Source organism: Carcharodon carcharias, chromosome 2, assembly GCF_017639515.1.
Source record: "Carcharodon carcharias isolate sCarCar2 chromosome 2, sCarCar2.pri, whole genome shotgun sequence".
NCBI lineage: Eukaryota > Metazoa > Chordata > Chondrichthyes > Lamniformes > Lamnidae > Carcharodon > Carcharodon carcharias.
This window is the reverse complement of record NC_054468.1, coordinates 173489101-173511201: the sequence shown is the minus strand read 5'-3', so window position 1 is coordinate 173511201 and position 22101 is coordinate 173489101. Positions and strand designations below refer to the sequence as shown.

Genomic DNA, 22101 nt, shown 5'->3' with positions numbered 1-22101 from the left:
CAAAGGATCCTCTAGGGAAGAATGATCATAACTTGATAGAATTTCACATTCACTTCAAGGGTGAGAAACTTGGTTATCAAACTTGGGTCTCAAATTTAAATAAAGGCAAATACAAAGGTATGAAGACAAAGTAGGCTAAAGCAGACTGGGAAAATAGGTTAAAATGTAAGACAGTATATAAGCAGTGGCAGACATTTACGGAAATATTTAATTACTCTCAAAAAAGATATAGTCCATTGAGAAAGAAATTACTCTATGAGAAGGATCAACCAACCATGACTAACTAAGGACTTTAAGGGTGGGGTCAAATTGAAAGAAAATGTGTATGATGCTGTAAAGATAAGCCAGAAGATTAGGAAAATTTTAGAAACCAACAAAGTGTGGCTAGAAAAAATAATAGTCCATAACTTCCAAGCTCCCCAGTGTCAGATTTGGGGGGTGCCCCAAAGATACATTGGGGAATCCCTCTTGGAGGTTCCCAGGTAAGGGTTTGCATGGCAATTACCCCTGACCTGCCCGAATCTCAACCCCCAGCCCCCCGACACCTCCCACACCCCCCCAGATCTCCGATCCCCCAGCCGCCCGACTGCTGACACCCCATACCCATCCCCAATGTCCGACACCCCATACCTCTCCCCGATATCCAACAACCCCCACCCCCCGACCTCCGACTGTCCCCAGAACTCAGACCCCCCACCCCCCAACCAACCCTGCAGACCTCGACACCTCGGACCCCCCCAGACTTTGGACTCCCCGACTTTGGCCCCCCTCTCACCACTCCTCAGACCTCGGAACCACCCCACGACCCTGCACCCCCCCCTCCCCCCCCCCCGGGAATTCAGACCCCCCCACCCCCCTCCACGGATCTCCAATTCCCTGTAACCCCAACCCTTCCCGATCTCCAACCGACACCCCCCCCCCAACCCCCACCCCCACCCCCATCCCAATGACCTCGAACACCTGCACCCCCCCCCCCCCCCCAAATCCTGTACACTTACTTTAGACATTTACCTTCTCCCTGGCCTGGTGGAGGGTATCCTAAATATGAAGATGGGACTTCATCTCCACAAGGACTGTGTGGTGGTCACAGATGCATCTATGGCAGACAGGTTGGTGAGGATGAGGTCAAGTATGTTTTTCCCTCTTGTTGGTTCCCTCACCACCTGCCGCAGACCCAGTCTAGCAGCTATGTCCTTTATGACATGGCCATCTCAGTCTGTGGCGGTGCTACTGATCCACTCTTGGTGATGGGCATGAGTACATTCTGCAGCCTTGCCACCCTCAGTGCTTCCTCCAAGTGGTGTTCAACAAGGAGGAGTGCTGATTCATCAGCTGACTGGGGGTTGTTGGGGGGGTGGTGGTGTTGTCGTAATGGGTTTCCTTGCCCATGTTTGGTCTGATGCCATGAGACTTCATGGGGGCCAGAGTCAATGTTGCGGCCTCCCAGGGCGACTCCCTCCCGACTGTATACAACCTCTGCTGGGTCTGTCCTTTTGGTGGGTCAGGACCTAACAAGGAGTGGTGACGGTGGTGTCTAGAACATGATCTGTAAGGTATGATTTCGCGTGTATGACTATGTCAGGCTCTTGCTTGACTAGTCTATGAGACAGCTCTCCAGATATTTAAAGGAAGACTTTGCAGGGTCAACAGGGCTGAGTTTGCTCTGTCATTTCTGGTGCCTAGGTCGATGCTGAGTGTTTCGTACAGTTTCATTCCTTTCTATTGACTTTCTAGTGGTTTGATACAAGTAGTGTCTTGCTAGGCCATTTCAGAGGACATTTAAGAGTCAACCATATTACTGTGGATCTGGAGTCACATGAAGGCCAGACCAGGTGAGGATGGCAGATTTCCAACCCTAAAAGACATTAGTGAACCAGATGGGTTTTTATGACAATCGACAATGGTTTCATGGTCATTATTAGCCTTTTAATTTCAGATTTTTATTGAATTCAAATTCAACCATCTGCCATGGTGGCTGAACCCGGGTCCCCAGAGCATTCCCCTAGGTCTCTGGATTACCAGTCCAATGACAATACCACTATGCCACCGCCTCCCTAATTAGCAGGCAAATGGAATGTTGGCCTTTATTACAAAGGGGATGGAGTATAAAAATAGGGAAGTTATGCTACAACTGTACAGGGCACTGGTGACACCACACCTAGAGCCCTGTGTATAATTTTGGTCTCCTTAAGTAAGGAGTGAAATACTTGGACTGGAGACAGTTCAGAGGAGGTTCACTGGGTTGATTCCTAGGATAAAGGGTTGTCTTATAAGGAAAGGTTGAACAGGTTGGGCCGATGCTCATTGGAGTTTGGAAGAATGCAAGGTGATGTTATTGAAACATATCAGATTCTGAGGGGGCTTTACAGGGTCAATGCTGAAAAGATATATCACCTCATGGGGAAATTTAGTAATAGGGGACACATATTCAGAATAAGGAGTCTCCCATTAAAATGGAAATGAGGAAGAACTTATTCTCTCAGAGACTCATTAATCTTTGGAATTCCCTACCCCAGAGAGCAGTGGATGATGGGTTATTGAAAATATTCAAAGCTAAGTTAGGAATATTTTTGATTTATAAGGGAGTCATGGGAATCGGGGGAGAAAGTGAAGTTGAGGCCACTTTCAGATCACCATGATCTTATTAACTGGAGGAGCAGGCTCAAGGGTCAAATGGGCTACTTCTACTCCTATTTCTTATGTTCTTAAGTGGCTATATCCTCCAAGGGCCCTTCCTCACCCTCAACAAAGAACTATGCTTAAGATGTCTTCAATTCATTAAAGAGGTCTCAGCTGTAACTTGCCAAATGCTGCAGCCACAATTGCAACTTCAAAGCAGGACAAGGATTGCATTGTCTGCATTTATCAAGGTGAGATTAGATCTTAAACTTTATGTATCTGGCTCCCTCCCGTCTGCTGCTGGAAATATAAGCAACATTTCACAGTTTGCAGTTCACTGTCACATAAGGGAGGTGACTGAGGCTCTCTGTACCCAGCTTTATCTCATTCTCTTTTATCAGAAGCAGTCAGGTGGAGAAAGCTTAAGGGATTGCATTTGATTGCAAGACAGTGCTCCCATGCCTTCCAATGTACAGAAATCAATGAACTGCAGCTGATTTTGTGGGCTCGGGTCTGGAGGGTGAAAACTGCAGGTCATTGTGTTTCCTCTCATAGTTCAACCACAGGAACAAAAAGTTGCAGTCTCCTGGGGACATCCTCCATCTCTGAGGAGGAGGATGCCTCAGAGGGTGCAGCATCACATCATTCCTTCATACTTTCCATTAGTGCAGATACTTTCACCTCACTAGGAATGCATTTGTACTTATTCAAGCTCACAACTGAGTGAGAGCACCCACACATGTGCCACACCAGCTGTTGGAGGCTGTGATAGACAAAGCCATTGACAGTCATGGGACTCGGTGAGGTCAGGCGCATGCTGAGTCCCAGACTGATGAAGTGCCATAAGGCATCAGATGCTAAAAATTCAGCGTGTGGTGCCTGAAGATCTGGTGGAGTTTCCAGAGGGTATCTGCACCATGACTTGAACGCTGGAGGCGTCAGTTCAGGCCCTGAGTACTGTTATTTCCCTCTCATCTATGGGCATGGCCTTCTCCATCAAGTGATTGGTAACTCTCCTGGAGAACCACATCCAGACAGCAGTCAATGGATGCCAGAGATGCACGCAGACCTACATACCATCACCTTGTCCATGAGCTGTATCCAGCAGTGGCAAGGGGAGAGGGGGTCAGGGCACCTGGATTCTCCACCAGGTTCCCATCCTTCTCAGGTTAGCAGAGAGGTACAATTATGCCTCGGAAGGGAAGAGGAGCAGCTGGTTTCTGCCCCTGGTGGCTTTTCTCAGGATGATCCCGCTGTGGACAGCAGCTTTTTAGCCCCTCTGCCAGTGACACCAGCACCTCAAGTTTCTGGGATGACAAAGGCTTTGCACCTGCACAGGAGCCTCTCAGCATGCCAGGGCTCTCCAGGCCTCAAGCAGCCAGAGGACAGCCACTAAGGTCATTGCAGGCCACGGGAGAGCAGGTTCAGTATCCTGTCTCTACCGCAGCTGGTAGTGAGATGGGAGCACCATAAAAGAGCATTCATAAAAGAATTAAGGAAACGCACTAAATGCACCTGCACCTCATGGATGAACACATAATTAATGCTTCTCTGCTTGATTCTGATAACATTTTATGTAATTAAGGTCTTACTTGATTTATGCAAGTTTCCATTCATTGTTGGTGGCCCTCTGGCATTGCAGTAGTAGCATGGGGTCACCCCAAGGCCTGGTTGGGGTGACCCTGGTGTGTGGTCCTCTTTTGCACTTTGCGAAGCACCAGGTGGCTATGGGGGATCAGGTCTTGGCTTAGAGCAGAGGTGAATGCCAACAGTATAGGTTGAATGTGGACCTTTATTTGGCTGAATGGCTGCGGTGGAAAAGGTCATCAGATGAAGTGTATATAAGCACCCTCTGTACTTCCCTTGTGCCTATATCTCGATGCTCTCCAAGTGGCCCCTCAGGAAGGTAGGATGCTGTGGCTGATTGTCAGCTTCCTTGTCTTTACCTTTGTCTTAGGATGCCTCATGCTCCATTAATTTCTCATCAACCAGGGCCTCCCCCCTTTGCAGCGCCAGGTTGTGCAAAGCGCAATAAACCACCGTAGCCTGGGAGACTCTTGCTGGATCATATTGAAGTTCACCACTGGAACGATCCAGGCACCTGAATCTGACCTTGTACATAGTACAAAGATTAGGGAACACCAATTTAAGGTTTTGGGCAAGGGTTGCAGGGGATGAGAGGAATAAGTTTTTAAACCAGCGAGTGGTAATGAACCTGGACCTCGTTGGCCACAACTGTGGTGGAAGCAAAAATAGTCAATTATTTCAAAAGGAAATTGGATGCATACTTGAAGGAAATTAATTTGCAGGGCTATGGGGATCAAGTGGGAAAGTGGGACTGACTAGCTTGCTCTGAGGAGACCAGAACATACTCAATGGGCCGAATGGCCTCCTTCTGCGACGCAACTGATTCAGTGACTTATGGGCGGAATCATACATGGACAATGTGGCGTGATCAGTTTCATGACGACAGGAAGGCAGGTCACGATCTTCCGCTCAGCCTGCCGATGGCGGACCATGTTTCCTGCCAACCGTCATCAGGGAGCTCATTGTAATATATCAGCATATCATTTAAAGGCCACCCTGTCAGGCTCGTGGACCCTACCAGACTGTCTGTCCACATCGGCAGAAAAGCACGTCGACAAGTTTCATAACAGCACACAGGCGATGTGCACTTGGCGGCCTTCACTTTGGGGGAACTGAGGTCAGTGAACAGCATCGTTTTTCACAGCTCACCGGGGTCACCTGTTGCTTTGCAGGCTTCAGGGACACCGCAGGGGCCTGGGTGAAATGTCTGTCGCTGTGCCTCCAAGGCGACTGTTTTCAAGGGGATGGTGTCCTGGGGAAACTGCTACCCGGCATCAGAGGCGACTGTTGTCGGGATGTGGGGGGGGTGGCAACTGCTGCTCTGACGTTGGATCCCGCGCGTAAGTAATCGAGGTGGAGCGCGGGTAGGCGAGGGAAGTGGCCACGCAATAGGGACACCTGTATAAACTGACCATCCCTCTGCAACTGAGACAGTTCAGGCGCAGCCACAGTGATATGATTGGGGGTCGGGCTCCTAGCCTGCCTGCCCATGCAAGCAACGCATAGGCACCAAAATGCCACCAAACGCTCCAGACCACTTTACTGGACCGCGGAGCAGTTGGACTGCACATGTTGTACAATCTCCTCGACAACACTGGCCATGTAACAGTCACTGCTAGAGGCGCTGACTGCCCTTTGCAATCTCAACAACCCGGTTAGAAGCTGTCTCCCCCCATGTCGCAGGCTGACAGGTAAGCCATGCAGCTCAATCATCTTTGGCCCATCTGAGGGGTGGCCTGTACTCTCCGGCAAGCATTAAGAGGCTGTCACACAGGGCCAGGAAGGTGCTAAGTACACCCATGCTAACCACATCTCTCTTTCTCTCTCTTTCATGCTGCAGGAGGACCACACCTGGAGCATAGAGCCTGGTGACCTAGCTGTATGCCTGATGGCCTACAGAGAGCGAAGAAGATGGAAAGAGAGACAGTGACGGAGGCACCTGGCCACGCAAAGGCAGGAACAACAACCTCAGGAAGAAGGGGCTGCTGGGGTTCCCACACACGCTGTCCAGGAGTGACAGCGAGCTGTGGTTGGGCGGCGCCTAGGGCCTATAGACGCCGCCTATCATTCCTGCAGATGACCGAGAACCGATGTCGCCGACAACTGCGCATGTGTAGGGACTGGTCGCTCACATCTGCCACTTACTGCTGGACTTGGCACGAAGGGGACATGGAAGGCATCCAGTGCCCGTAGCTGTGAAAGTGACCACGACACTCAATTTCTATGCCAGTGGCTCCTTTCAGGGCTCCACAGGTGACCTCTGTGGGATTTCACAAGCTGCCACCAACAAATGCATCCATGAGGTTACGGATGCCATCTTCTCCATGGCATACAACTTTGTGCATTTCGCCCGGGACTGGAACATCCAGGATGCAAGGGCCATTGGATTTGCCCGGATCTCGGGATTCCCACAGGTGCAGGGTGTGATCGACTGCACCCGTGTGGCACTCAGGTCTCCATCACTGCACATGGTGGACTACATCAACCTCAACTCACTGAATGTGCAGCTGGTATACGACCACCAGAAGCACATCCTGCAGGTGTGCGCACAGTTTCCAGGGTGGTGTGCACAACTCCTACATCTTCAGTCAGTCACAGATCCCTGGAGTCTTCCAGGGTCCACAGAAGCTGCACGGATGGCTCCTTGGGGACAAGGGCTACCCACAGAGGCCATGGCTGATGACACCCATGCAGCAGCCTCAGACTGCAGCAGAGCAACGGTATAATGAGGCTCCTGCAGCAACTTGCAACTTGGGGGAGCAAACCATCAGGATGCTGAAGATCAGGTTCCGACGTCTGGACTGGTCTGTTGGAGCCCTGCAGTCCACAGAGGGTGTCATGCATCGTGGTCATCTGCTGCGCCCTTTACAACTGGAACACGTGCTGGCTGAGGAGAAGATGGGGTGGCTGCACGCCTCCTTCCATGAGGAGGATGCCAAGGGGGATGAGGGTGAAGAGGCCGTCAGAGGCAACAATGATGGGGATGAGGCCCTCGCATTGGCTAGATGAGGCAGACATGCTCGGGAGGCCCTCATAGCTGCTAGATTTGTGGAGGATGATGACAACATGCAGTAAGGTGACCCCATAGATCCTCACAGCACATTTGTGAACTTTTGACTCCAGTCTGGCATATGGCAGCGTGAATACCCTCTGTGAGAATACTCCTGTTGTGGAGATGCAGTGGAGGGCCTAATAGTCACTCAATTGCAGGAGGATGATGACGACAGGCAGTGAGGACATTCCATAGATCTTCACATAGTCTTTGAGAATGTCTGACTCCTGTCTGGCCAAGGGCAGCTTGCTTGCACTCTATGATCGGGGTCATATCATAGAAGTGCAGCCAAGAAACTTTAGAAGCACCCGACCCTTTGTCTGCCTTCAGCACCTTCAGTGGTTACAGATGCTGAAGAGATGGGGACCAACCCCTTCTTATAGGTGCTGAGAGAACATCGAGAGAATGAGAGAACTCTGTGGTGCCTGTGCACCATGTTCTGGCAGCAATGACATGTGCCGCTGAGGTGCAGGCATCAGTAATGTATCATGGGAGTGTGCAGCCGGACCATCACTTTGGCCTGAAGCCTGCACACAGCACAGGGAAGTGGCCCTGGACTGAGACACCTGCCTTTATCTTTTGCAGAAAGGTTTCACATCTGAGTGACAAGAACACTGTTCATCAGAACAAGGAGCCATGGGCAGGGAGACATTCTTGAGAGTTTATTGACAATAAAGAATAGTATGTACAAGTGTTGAACACCCGTGTGCAGGCTGTGCAACTAGCTCTTGTTAACTTTCCTAACCTTGTGGCTATGTCTTGGTGCTCCCCGGACATTCACAGCGTAGGTGGAGACAGCCTGCTGACTGCAATGCCCTATCTGTGATAACTTTGGTGGGCATTCTCTGGAGGGCCGAGACTTGGAAGGCCCCAGACTGCTTTTGGGGTCCAGCTGCGTGGCAGTGGCACCCTCCTCGGCCTGTGAAGCTAGAGTTGCTGAGCTCACAAGAAGAGGGGATTCGGATGGGCCAGTCACTCCCGGAGTCACCTGGGTGGATGGACCTGGAGTGTGCACCTGCTGATGATCCTTCCTATGGGTGCCTGCTGACTTCTTGAGGGGAAAGGGTAACTGGAGTGAGACCGAGCTACCCCGCACCCCTCTCGCATACACACTGTTGTAAGCCAACTATGACATCAGAGATGGAGTTGAGCCCACGTAGTAATGCCAGAGCGACGTCCTGGACCAAGGCCTCCATGGCGGCCACCATCCTACCAGTGTTGTCCTCAGTGCATTGGCATGCCGGTGCTATCACCTCAGCCTGAAGACTCCTCCATTGTGCCTTGCAATCTGAGGAGAGCAGTGGACTTCTCTTCCTGATGTTCCCGAGCTTGCCTTTGCAGCTGCAGCAACTGTAAGATGACCGAGGCCAGGGGCTTGTCATCTGGCTCGGACTCAGCAAATTTCTGGCCTCCATCAGTCCTCCGAATGCCAGGGACCTGGGAAGTCCCTGCCACCGCCTGTTGTGGCTCGGACAGTGTGATGTGCTCACCAGATTGTGATCCCCAGGCTATTCTAAAGCTAGATCCCACCGAGGTGTGAGGCTCTGCACAGGTGGAGGATGTGGGTGAGCGCTGTGACGGGACTTAGTGGAGGGTGCCTTCAGATTCCCCTTTGGAGGTTTCTTCGGGGCTTGATTGGAGGCCCTGGGTCATGGAGTGTCGGCTGTTTGGCAGATGTGCCTGTGAAAGCAAGGGGAGATAATTAGTGCATGGCAGTGGCCTGTGAAGCAGGACACATCACTCATGGCATCGTTGTCTGATGGATGTTGCACTGCTGGACCCTCACTTGTTAGAGCAGCGCCGATATCACCATCAGCACAGGACCAGTCCAGATCCTCGCCGGCCAGCTGGAGGGCTGTTTTCAAAGCCCGTGAGGACCTTGATTTCGGGCATTCCAGCATTGGTCTGTAACCTCTCTCTCTCTTGTTGTGTGCCAGCTTGTCCTGCATGGATGGAGATGGAGAAAGTGTAGGGAGGATGCCTGCCGGGCCAGATGATAAATGTGCATGGCCTGTGTGGGTGGTAAGTGGTCCCATGGATGGGCTGAGGACAATGAAGGTATGTGTGAGAGAGTGAATGGTGATTTCCCTTGAACTGGCAGTGAGTGAGGTCCCCATGGATGTGTTAAAAGCAAAATACTGCAGATGCTGGAAATCTGAAACAAAAACAGAAAATGCTGGAAAAACTCAGGAGGTCTAGCAGCATCTGTGGTGAGGGAAACAGAGTTAACGTTTCGAGTCCGTATGAAGAGTCATACAGTCTCAAAACATTAACTCTGTTTCTCTCTGCACAGATGCTGCTAGACCTCCTGAGTTTTTCCAGCATTTTCTGTTTTTCTCCCTGTGGATGTGGGCTGCGTTTGTGAGTGTGTGAGTTGAGAGTGATGAAAAGAGTGACTTACCCTGGCGGGACAAAGAAGATCATTCATCCTCTTGTGGCATTGGGTGGTTGCCTCCTTCTGAAGGGCATTGGCACTGACCACCGCTGCCACCACCTCCCAATCCGGATTGGTCACGTTGCTGCCCATCCTGCAGCCAGAGCTGGGGTACAGTACATTCCGGTGGGCCTCCACGGCATCTAGCAGTTGCTTGAGGGACCTGTCATTAAACCAGGGGGATTTTTCCTTTGGTGGCCACATCTTCCGGGCGGTGGTGGTGAGTGGTAGCAATGAGTGCTGTGCTGGTGGCTACCTTCTAAACATGGAGGCCGGCATGATGCAATGGCGAGGTGATGGCAGGAGGGCGAATGAGAGCCCACCTGCCATGGAAACGGCGTGTTTCCCAGGAATGCATAAATAATATGGCAGGTTTGGGATGATACAATGTGAAAACCCACCATCGGCAGGTAGGACGCCATTTTGACCGCCCGCTACCGCACTTAGGCAAATTTGGGAAAATTCTGCCCTATAACTTCTCTGCAGTGTTCCCCTTGTGGTCTTGGAGGAGGTAGAGGCATCCTGCTCATTTGCCTCTGCTTGCAGCTGCGATGCATGTGGCAATTACCCTCATTGTGAAGGTGTTCATGGGGGTATCTCCAGAGGCTGCTACACCTGCTTCATTGCAGTGCCAACCTCCATCACTGGGCCATGCTACACAAATGCTGCATTTGTCAGAGGAGCCAAGGAGCCTTAGTCTTGGCTGGCGCACTGTATGGCTTCATGGGAGCACCAGTTTTGGGTGACATCCTCGCCAAACATCTCTGCGCCACCAGTGCCACTTACTGGATGAGGTGACATACTGTGGTATGCACCCTGTGTGCATCAGTCCACAATTCCTGCATTTCAGGTGGTGACACATATGGCTCACCATGACTTTGGACAATGGAGAAACTTGTGTGCTCAAAACCCTGAGCCATTATGGCACACTTGAGCTTAATGGACTCCTCCATTCTCAGACCATGAGCCCTCACTGCCTCAGGAAACTCTAACTTGTGGGACCACATCTGTTGATGCTGGTCTAGGTAGAATCTTATTTCTGGTGAATCCTGAGGCCCTACAACTGTGCTCAGCTGAGCAGGGATATATCTGTCCACCCTCCTCTGATGGATACTTCCATAGCTGCCTCTGTCCTTGGTGCCTTATCCTGCATACCGGTGCTGTGCTCTTCACTCATTACCACCCAATCTCAATAAGCATGAGAACCCACCAAGGTGAGCGTATCTGCACTGGTGGGCAGTGTGCTCATAAGGTGTGATAGTGCTTCTTCAGAGATTTGTTTGCCTTCTTGGCCCTTTTGCTAGAGAGGGAGAAGGTCTCCTTGGGTTGATGTCTGCATTTGTGGGACACACAACCATAAGTGGTCATCCCGTTAGGGCCAACTTCCATGTAATCTGCTATCCTGGCTATTTCCATCACCGCCTCCTCTATGGGTATGACGATGTATCAGGGACACCTCCACTTTGGGCCTTCTCTTGGGCATCATGTTGCCATTTCGCCTGAAAAGACAAAAAAGAGCGATCTAAAGCACAGCTGTCCTCAATGACCAACAGCAGCTGTTCTAATTCATTAGAAGATGTATGTATCAATGGTTACACATCCTTACCAACACTATGACTTTGAGACATTCTAATCGAAAGCTCAGTAAACTCCTTGGGTACACACCCTTCTCGTTCAGGAGCAGCATGCGTATGGAGACTTCTCAGCTTCTGTGTCTGATGGAGGGTAGATACCCACAGGTCTGTCCTGAGGGTTGGGGTTAGCAGTCACCTTGCCAGAGTGTATCAAGTCACTGAACCTTTTCCTACACTGGATCCAGATTCTTTTCACACTTCTATCGCTGACTTTGGCAGCAATGTCAAGCCACGCCTGCTTGGTTTTGGAGAGCAGCCTCCTCCTGCCATCCTCTGGGAAGAGTATCTCCTTCCTCCTCCCCCATAGCCGCCAGAATGACCTCCAGGAATGTGTCTGAAAATTGACGGGCTGCCCAATTCCAGGCTTCTGGCTCTGCTCTGACATTGAGGAGTTGAAGTGTTCTGCGAATTCTCCCTCTGTGATGTCAATACTAATGGCAGCCACAGTAATGACTGCCATGGTGAGCTTAAATCAGGCCTGCACTTGAGTTGTCCTGCCTCTGTTCCCACCCCCGCAGCTGTTAATTAGTCACCAAACCTGTCTCTATATCAATTAATAGCCCACCCCATGAAACCCGAGGCCCATTCCTGTTTCTCACTGGGGCAGGTTCGGGACCCTACTGTGAAAATCTAGCACTTATGGAGGGAAGATCAAACAATTAAAGATAGTTACACATTAAGCAAGGAACATGCATCTTTTGTAAAATGGTAGATAAATAGTATTGCAAAAATAAATGTCTGAAGTTTCAGTATCAAAAGTGTATAAATAATATTTTTAAATAGTCATTTGTTAGTACAGCATTTGTTATTGTTGAAAAAAGACATGCTGTCGAAGCTTTTTTGCCTTGCACTCATCAGGAAAGATTCGCAAGAATACCAATTGTGAAGGGAACAACTATTTATACTGTATGAGAAGAAAGTGCTGATTGGTTGGCAAGTGGACTCTGATTGATAGAGGTGTTGCCTTGAAGAATGCATCAGGGAACAGTTAACTGGCAAGCTTTTGTTTAATTCAAACCAAGCAGATCGACTCTGATTGGTCAAAGTATTGCCATGGAGACTGAACCAGGGAATGACTGTCCCCAAAGCTTTGTTTATTTGAAAAAGACGCAAAGCGTGGACATGCACGTGTTTGCAAAGGGCAGGGCCCTGTGTGTGAACATATGTAGCTTCTAGCACATGTAGGTGAGCCGTACTGCCATAATAATATTTTTACATTTTGAGCAGTCATCTTTTTCAGTAAATTTGTTGTATTATAATGATAGATCTGCTACTGTTGTATTTAGACTACTATGGAGCTGCGATAAATATAAGGAACGACTCCTCAATTCAAGATTTGCAGAAATGCTTGATGGCTTGCCCACTTTAAGATTATATTTTTTTAACCAGTAAGCATATTTTAAAATTTTCTGAAAAAGACAGTTCCAAATATTTGTATTTTTTCTGGGCTATAGATGGAATAATCATCTTGGATTCCTGTTAGTATAATTGTTATTCAGTGATTTCTGCTGGAAATTGTGCTTGTGTGAGCATGAGGTGACCTTTGGCTGTGATGCCCTCACAGTTGAATAATCCGACATCATGCATATTCTTGGTTATGCATGATGAATGGTGTCTAGGACAAGGTACTAGATCATGCACATGAAACCATATCCCTGCATGAACTAGTCTGTTCTTATTTTCAACAGCAACATTTTTTTTGCAGGTAACCAATACTTGCAGTTAGAACTATGGTTTCAGAATATATATATATATGGTTTCAGAAATAATATATTTATGATAGTTAATTATATTAAAATTGCAACAGAAATGGGATCTTTAAAAATATTATTTGAACATAAAATGGAAGAGAAGTACTTTTCTGATCCTATTGCAAAAAAAAATTAACTCTGCATTTTTCTAGGGTATGACAGTGATGTTGCAAAAGAGAAATCCATCGACTACACAACCAAGATCTATGCAGTTAGTATCAGGGAGATGTCAGGCACAAAGCCACATCTCCAACCAAAAGAAGTCTCAACGGAAGAAAGGTACGTTATTGATATGATTGCTTTGAAAATCCCCTTTATTAGCAGTACTGATTACATCTCATTAAGGCTAATGAGCTTTGTTGTTGGTTTTTGTTAACTTTGGTTTAGATGATTTTTTTCCTTTTCTTAGTGCTGAATTTCATTAAAATGTACATCTGTATTTTGCATAAAAAACTCACAGCACAAGTTAAACAATGTCTTTTGGATATTGTAACAGTTTGAACACGTAGAATGTCAGTAACAACTGTGTTAAACCTTAATCATACCATGATATTTTAGGTATATAAACAAGGTTCTTCCCTTTAGGATAGACCTCCTGCATAAAATAAAAACTTAATAGGTGTATGTAACATTTTTCCTCAATATTTGGTATCCACAATAGCCTTAACTGCTTTTCCAACCCAATTTTAGGATTTGCAGGTGATTTTATTTTAATATATATTCTTATTCAACATACAAGTCATCCACGTGGCAAAAGGAAAAAAAACATTTGTGGACACCACCACTTTAGGGGCTTGATAGGATGCTAAGAGTATATTTCCCCTTGCTAGGAAGTCTATAACTGGGGATTACAGTTTCAGAATAAGGAGTCAGCCATTTAGGACTAAGATGAAAAATTTCTTTGTTCAAGGACTCATGAAGTTTTGGAATTATCTATTCTAGAATGCTGTGGGTGCTCAATCATAAGTTTTCCTCTGTAGACTCATTAGAATAATATTAGTAATGCCATAGTTAACATGTTACTATAACATTGGATGAATCTAAAGGGCAAAGTAGTTGTAGGAGAATGTATTCCCGTGTAGGCTAAAGTTAAAGGGGATAATTAAGATGGGTGTCACAATGTGAGGATAAAAATTCAATAATTTAACAGCTTCAGAAAAATGTGAACTTTGTAATTAGCGTGATGAGGGATAGGGGCTAAGAAAGGATATAAAAAAATATAAGGGAAAGGAAACCCTAGCAGCAGACATTATTCTTCAGAAAAGTGACAAAGTAACCCAGCACTAAATTCCCAGTTTGACTGCTGAAGTCAAGATGATGTTCCATGAAATGGTGGCTCTCTGTGCCAATTCACAATGCTTCTCAGAAGTTAGCATTCCATCTTGCTTATGATGAAATGCAGCAAAGTTTTAGGTCACAACTGACAATTACTGACCCTGCATGTGCCAGTCCTATGCCGCTTGTTAGCTATTCCAAGTATTCTTGGATCATTTGGCACAACCCTGCACTGTCTTTCTGCTGACCAAGACACTAAGTAGAAAATCCCCAATTCAAGATTTGCAGAAATGCTTGATGGCTTGCCCACTTTAGGATTATATTTTTAGAAGCATTAAGCATATTTTAAAAATTTCTGAAAAAGACAGTTCCAAGTATTTGTATTATTCCTGCGTTATAGATGGAAAAATCATCCTGGGTTCCTGTTAGTATAATTGTTAGTCAGTGATTTCTGCTGGAAATTGTGCTTGTGTGAACATCAGGTAACCTTTGGCTGTGATGCCCTCATTGTTGAATAAGCTGACATAATGCATATTCTTAGTTATGCATGATGAATGGTATCTTTTGCGAGGTACTATATCATGCACATGAAACCATATGCCTACATGAATTGGCACTAACAGGAGAGAGGAGGAGAAAATTTAAAAATACATGCTAATTGTATCAAGAGAATTTGAGGAAGTGTCATATACATTGATTTTTGAGGAGGAAATAAGAATCTTACTGATGAAAAATTTCATTATTCTCAGACATTGTATAAAAGTGACATTAAATGTTTTCCAATGAAATAGATTTAAGTTGTCTTGGAAAAAAAAATTGTCCATGGTCATTAGAACGTAATCATTTTTTGTTTTATTTTGCTGCTTAAATGAATTGACAGTATTTTTAATGAAAAAGTTTTAAGGTCAGTTACTAAACCACTCTTTTGCTGTGATGTGATTTAAAAAATACTTAATTGAATATTTTTCCATTGTTGCTTTTGAATTCTATTCAAAGAGCACCCCTTGAAACCGATCTACCTACTCTTTTGATCTGACAGTTTTGGTGATGTTTTGAATAGAATACTATATAGTAGTATGTGAAAGTACTGCAGTGGTTAACTCCTTTACTGCATGGTATAGAATATTGGATATCCATAAAATTCATAGTTTTCTACATTTGGACTATCTCTATGCCACTGCTTCTACTGTTCTTCAATCAATATTCAAGTTAGTCTGCTGAGCATGTTTTGACTAATAATATTTCAGTTAGTATACTGCCTGAATACAACCCTCTGATATTTGTAATATAAAAATGGTACTCAATAATAAATAAAGAGATGGGGTCATATCCAAGTAGAAGATCTACATGAATTTGCTTCTCTGCGCTGATTACAGTCTCAGAATAAGGAGTCAGCCATTTAGGACTAAGATGAGAAATTTCATTTGCAAGTATTAAATTTCCACCATTTCATTTCACAAAATTCAAAACAATTTCAAGTGTCAAGCTACATCGATGTGAAATTTTAATATGTATTACCACACTTAACATAGTAATAATGCCATCAAACCATCTTGTAACTTGGCCAAAGCATACTGATTAAAATGTTGGTATCTGACTCCTACAGTTGCAGGTTTGAGTACCACCAGCACCAGCTAAAACTAAATCTAAACTGTCTTGCCTACGTGACTGATAAGGGTTATATAAGGACAAATAAGTAAATAAAATGACACAAAATGCCTTCCTTATCTGTTTAGTATTATGATTATAGTGTGAATTTACTGCCTGAAAAACAGCAAACGTGTTAATACCCTCAGTCGCTATGCAGTTATTTTAAAATCGTGAACAGCTGGTAAGAAACACTTAACATTGTATTATGTTTTAACTTGCTTTCCTTTGGAGGCAGGGAATTGTCAAGTAAGTATTTTGTATGCATTTATTAAATAAAAGCACATGTATTGACGTTATAAAAACATGTTCTGTATGTAACACTCTGTATTAAGTATCCTGGTTTTGACATTAAGTATTAGATGCTTTTGAGCTTTTAATGATTTCTAAGGTCAGTGTATAATATTACGATCAACGTAGAGATCAATAACGTTTAAAAAATAAATTCGAGCTTCCAGTTGACAGCCAAAAGAATGACACAAGATTTCACATTCTAAAACTTTTACTGTAACAAATGACTAAAAGTGCTATTGACTACATGCTATCATCTCTTTGTATGCAACTTATACTTTAAACTACAGAAAGGAACATTCCTCTTTTTTACCTATTATACATTGTACTCTCCATGGAATTACAGTCCTTATAACAAACAGGCTACAGTTGCACCCAGCTTCAATTCCTGTATTCCAATTTCACCAAGTAGTAACTTTGAGTGACCCTCTCCAGGTTCTTTCCTCAGATTTCAAAGAGTTCCTTAAATCCACCACCAGCAGTAAAGCCTGTTCCAATAATTCTTCATGCCAGGACAAATCTCTCATCCCATAGATATCTGCAGGATGCATCTCTTCAATTTGAGACTGTCTCCCTCCCACATCCAGCTGTAGTCGCGTGCAAATCTAAGCAGTTTTTTTCTCTCTCCTAACGCACAGAACCTCTGCTGACTGTTTGAAATATTTGTTGATTTGTAGGGAAGCCTGTAACCTGATCTCAAAAAAAGGCTTCTTCTGCCCTTTTCCTGTTGGCAGTGTGAAATATAGTAACCTTGCATCCAGGTAGAGATGCTGATTAGTTAATCTTGTCACCAACTGTCTTTTATCATAGAAGTAAATGGACAGTTTACAGTATAACTGTTTACAACACAATACCTATAACAAATTTCTGGAATTTTAGGAGACTCAGAGTCTACACATTGTGAACGCAGAGACTGATGCCATTGTCTCCAAGCAGAAATACTTTGCACTTTCTTTCCTTTAAAACAGTTTAAGTCTTCCTTTGATCTCTAACAATCAAACTACCCAGGCTTACTCTCAGGCAGACTTCAGAACAGATCACCTGACTCCCTTCATTTTACCCTAAGTTTAAAGATACATCATCATCTTATAAACCTCATAATTGTAACAATAGCATACAGTTAAGCTAGCCACAGTATACAGCACATGTCCTATTTCCATTCAAAAGCAGGTTTTCTTTCTGTTGCCATTTATCTAAGTAATATAGATTGCTTTACTTTGTGTTATGAACAGCTTTCTTTTATTTTACATTTTTACTGCTGGTCATGTGAACAAAGCTATGACCTAAATAAGTAAATACCAGGGCTGATAAAAATAGCAACTTATCAAAACCATTATTTAACTCTTCACTGTAAATTAAAATAGGTAATTTGCCTACCCTTGAACCCATTAAAACAATGGACTTGACAAGCAACAACTTACATTTATATAGTTTTTTAATATAAATAAATTACACAAATTACATGTGCCCTAAGGATCATAAATAACGTAAAAAAGACACATCACTGTTATGAGTAAAGAAAACAGATGCTAAGTCAGGAAAGGAGATATGAGACAAAAATAGAATTACCTGGAAAAACTCAGCAGGTCTGGCAGCATCGGCGGAGAAGAAAAGAGTTGACGTTTCGAGGCCTCATGAGGACTCGAAACGTCAACTCTTTTCTTCTCCGCCGATGCTGCCAGACCTGCTGAGTTTTTCCAGGTAATTCTGTTTTTGTTTTGGATTTCCAGCATCCGCAGTTTTTTTGTTTTTATAAAGGAGATATGAGATTGGACAACTGAAAGAGGTTGGTCTTGGCCAAGTGGAGAGAGATTTGAGAGAGCATTCTAAAAAGTGGAACTGAAACAGTCAAAAACCTTGCTACCAATGGTGGGCAAAGTGGGAATGGTATACATAAAGCCAGAGTTAGAGGAACGGAGCGATAAGGAGGGGATGTGGGAGTGGAGATAGGATTGAACGTTGACATGAAGAGATTTATAAACAAAGATTTTGAAATTAAAGTTGGAGAGCCATTGTTGGTCAGAGGTGACAGAGCGTAGGTCAGAGGGGACCGAAGTGATAGGCATGTGGGGTCGGAACATGCAACACTCTTTAAGTGCTTGAAGCTTATAAGATTACAGATGGGGGACCAGCACAAAGCACATTAGAATAGTCAAATCTTAAGGTGATGAAGGCATGAAAACAACTGTGGAGCTGAGCTGAGAAATGTTGCTGAAGTAGGGGTAAATGATCTTTTTGATGAATAGGATATGGAGTTTAAACACAGCTCAGAGTGAAAAGGCAGCAACGTAACCAACAGCCTGGTTCATCCTGAGAGACTGACTAGGAATGAGAGTTGGCTCAATGGCAAGGAAGCAGTTGTTCAAGCTGAAAATGAATGCACTGGTCTTCTTAAAATTGAGTTGAGGAAGACATGACTCATGTAATATTTGATATCAGACAAGCAGTTAGACAACACAAAGGAAGTTAAGGGTCAAGAGAAGTTGTGGAGAGATTGATCTGCGTATTATTAATATACATGTGAAAGCTCATCCCAGGTGTATGGTTAAAGGAAGCATTTTTGCATGAATTTGTACAACTAACAAGATAGTGTCCCTCCTCAAACATATTCAACATACTTTCTGCATGTCATTTCCACAACAATGTTAGCCATTTTGCTATGATCCCCATGGAGACAATTAACATGAACGAACCAAACGTTCCAAACGATCCCCACAGAAAACCTGATGGATAAGATTTAACTTTTTAAAACTTTTACTGTAACAATCAAACCCAAAATCAACATAAATTATACATGAATTAACGGAGAAATTGTGGCCAAGCACAAACAATAAATTACATATTAAATGGCAGATACGACTAAGATAGGTCTTTCAAAATTACTCAGCAGTCCACTAGAATATATTTCATCAATCTCAACCCTAAAGTCCTTCAAAATTCTTGATTCCTCACAAAGAATTCCAGTTCCTCTTCTTCCAGAATTAAGCCTGATCCCCAGCCAACAACAATCTATAACCAACCCATGTTCCATGAGCACAGTCTTCACCAAAATGGCACACATCTGTAGAACCTCCTCAGCTTTCCTTACGAGGGACTTGAAGGCATAGATCCACTTATGTTATCTTCAAATAACAGAAATAGCTGCAAAAACTGTATTTTTTGCCTATTCCCAGCTCCTGCATCCAGTCTCCATCTTCTTCAGCCTGCCTTTTGCACCACAGGGATCATCATCTGAGCTCGGATGGCTCTATGTCCTTCTATCTGGTTTCAACCTGTTCCAGTTTCCCAGAAGTTTTGGTTTTCAATCTCTAGCTGGGATTTTCTGCTCTTGTTTCCAAGAGACATCATAGCAGGAGGGAGTGAAAAATATCAGGAGATCGCAAAAATCGGTTTCACATTGTCGTAAAACCAGTTTGCTATCGTCCAGTGGTGGGCCGTGTTTCCCACCGCTGCTTGTCGGGAAGCTAATTTCAATACATTAGAATCTAATTGTAGGCCCCCCCACGCTGGAACATGAGCTCACATCAGCATGACTGCACACCAACATGTTTCACAATGGTACATAAGGGACTAGCACCTGGTGACCTGCACCTTGCTCAGGGCTTCGAGGTTTGTTTGCCTACCTTGCTTCAGGTAGCGCTCATGGTCATCAGCGCCAGATTTCAGAGGCAACACCACATTGCTTTTAGGGGGGCTCATGGGCAAGCCTCTACCTACCAGACCAGTGGTAAAGTGGAGGTGGCTTTTCAACAGCTGCAGGGTGAGGGTTTGCTTGGGGAAGGGAGAAAAGTGACCTCAGGCAAGGAAAGAGGCCGCAGGGTGAGGGCTGTACTGGGGAAGGGGGGTATCCCAAGGTGTGTGTGGGGGCATATGTTGATCGGTGTATGTGGCCTCAAGATGGTGAGGGCTGAGGAGGCAGTCTCCAAAGGAGATGAGGCCAGATGGAAATGTGAGGGTGTGTGTGAAAGAGTGAGTGGTGATGTCCCTTGAGCTGGCAGTGAGTGAGATGCCAGTGAATGTGTGATGGGCTTGTGTGTTTTGACTGCTGAGATGATTGACTTACCCTGGTGGCATGGATGAGATCAGTCATCCTCTTTCTGCACTGGATGGCTAACCTTTTCTGTGCAGTGTTGGCACTGACCACCACTGCCACTGCCTCCCAAGCCGGAATGGTGCGATTGTTGGATCTCCTGCAGCCAGAGGGTGTAGAGGACATCACGGCGGACCTCCAAAAGGGATTCCAGTGACAGGTCACTGAACTCTTCTTGGCTTTCAGGGCCTTGTCTTCACTGGAGCAGTCCTGGAAGGTTCAGTTTCCTTTTTCAGTTTCTTTATTCAGTTTTCCTGTTCAGTTAAGATCTGTCTCAAAAATACAAGCCTTGAAACCACAGATTTCATCACAATATAGTCAAGATTTTTTATATTTTATAAACATCATGTCATGCACATATTAATAATTAACTCAAAAGTCAAGTACCATCTCCCAGGGGATGTCAATATGAGGGAGGATAACTTTTTGCGTAATGTGCTCTCATCCAAAAAAAGTGTTCAATGGAAGGATTGTTTAGTATTTCTCCTTCTTGATTGCAAAGATATATTTCTTTTTGCACTTGTCAAAAAGCAGCCTATCACAGAGAAAAGGCAAACATTTTTTAGTATTCTCTTGGAGTAACAGTGTGATGTAGAATGACACCAATGGTGCAGGTTCAATCCTTGTACTGGCTGTGGTAGTTCATGGAGGCCTGCCTCTTCGCCATGCCCCACACCTTTAGAGTGATGCCCCTCAAGTTATGTATAACCAATATTCTCTCTCTAATGGAGAGAGACGCTTGTGGTGCTTTGTGGACTTTGGCTAATTACTTAGAGCACAATAGATTATATTGAAAAATTTTCTCCAGCGTAATATTCCCCTTTAATTCATCAAGTGTTCAACCATTTGGTTACAGCCCTAGTAACTTACAATGAATTTCTAATTTGTCAATATTAAGAAATTAAACTATAAATATACATATATTGGTAATCTATCCAACAAGCATCCTCTACAAAAATTCTTGGAAGAGATCTAAACATTCTTTCATGGGTTGAAAGATGAAATATGAAGCTATAAAGTGGTCTTCAGTTTAAGTTAACTTTACTTCAATTTAATGTTGAAGTAGATAACTACACCTTAGGAATAGTTATTTTGATTAAAAGTGCTTGTCATAATAGAAGCTGCCAGTTGTTACTTTCTTGAATGTTTTTAAATGGAATATTATTTAAAGATTTAGTATTATTCAACTTTTTTCTTTCCAGAAAATGCAAGTACAGTAAGTATTATTGAGTACCAATTATAGAGGGTAAACTGAACACAGTATTCCTGGGAAGCATTGATAAAGCTTCCTTCTTTTTTTCCTCCTTATTCTGTAGGAGCTTAGTACAGAATTTTCCCGGTGATGCCAGGGTATGGGTCTTCTGAATTTGTGGACTGGTGCACTCTGATTTCTGGTTTTATTTGCTGGCATGATTAAGAAGCATGGTTTGTGCCACACAGGAATGTTTATTGAAACTGATGAAAGTGCTTGTGCATGTATTCAGTTATTTTATTCAATTTTCCTAATTATACTAATTTTTTTCACTTGGCATTATTTGCTGCTCTCAAGGGGATCCAGGTAACTCACTGGTTTTATTTACAGTTTTCAATTATTTGTTTTTTTGGATGTGTTGTGTAAAACTGAACTAGTATGTCAGTTGAATTTTCATTTAAAAAGAACTCTGTATCCTTTAATTGTTCACATTACTCCTTGGATAAGTGTGAAAATTTGGATCAGTAGA

The 22101-nt window shown here is 44.6% G+C and overlaps 1 protein-coding gene across 2 annotated transcripts in view; it reads left to right on the top strand.

Annotated features, from left to right (window-relative positions):
- LOC121269068 (echinoderm microtubule-associated protein-like 6) overlaps nt 1–22101 on the top strand; it is a 738052-nt gene that overhangs the window by 623264 nt on the left and 92687 nt on the right. Inside the window, exons 29-31 of one of the 2 annotated variants that reach the window (XM_041173516.1) lie at nt 13230–13356; nt 16234–16248; nt 21930–21938. In XM_041173516.1, the coding sequence (XP_041029450.1) occupies nt 13230–13356; nt 16234–16248; nt 21930–21938 (151 nt within the window). The remainder of the gene's footprint in view (nt 1–13229; nt 13357–16233; nt 16249–21929; nt 21939–22101) is intronic. The other variant, XM_041173508.1, reaches the window with a different exon arrangement.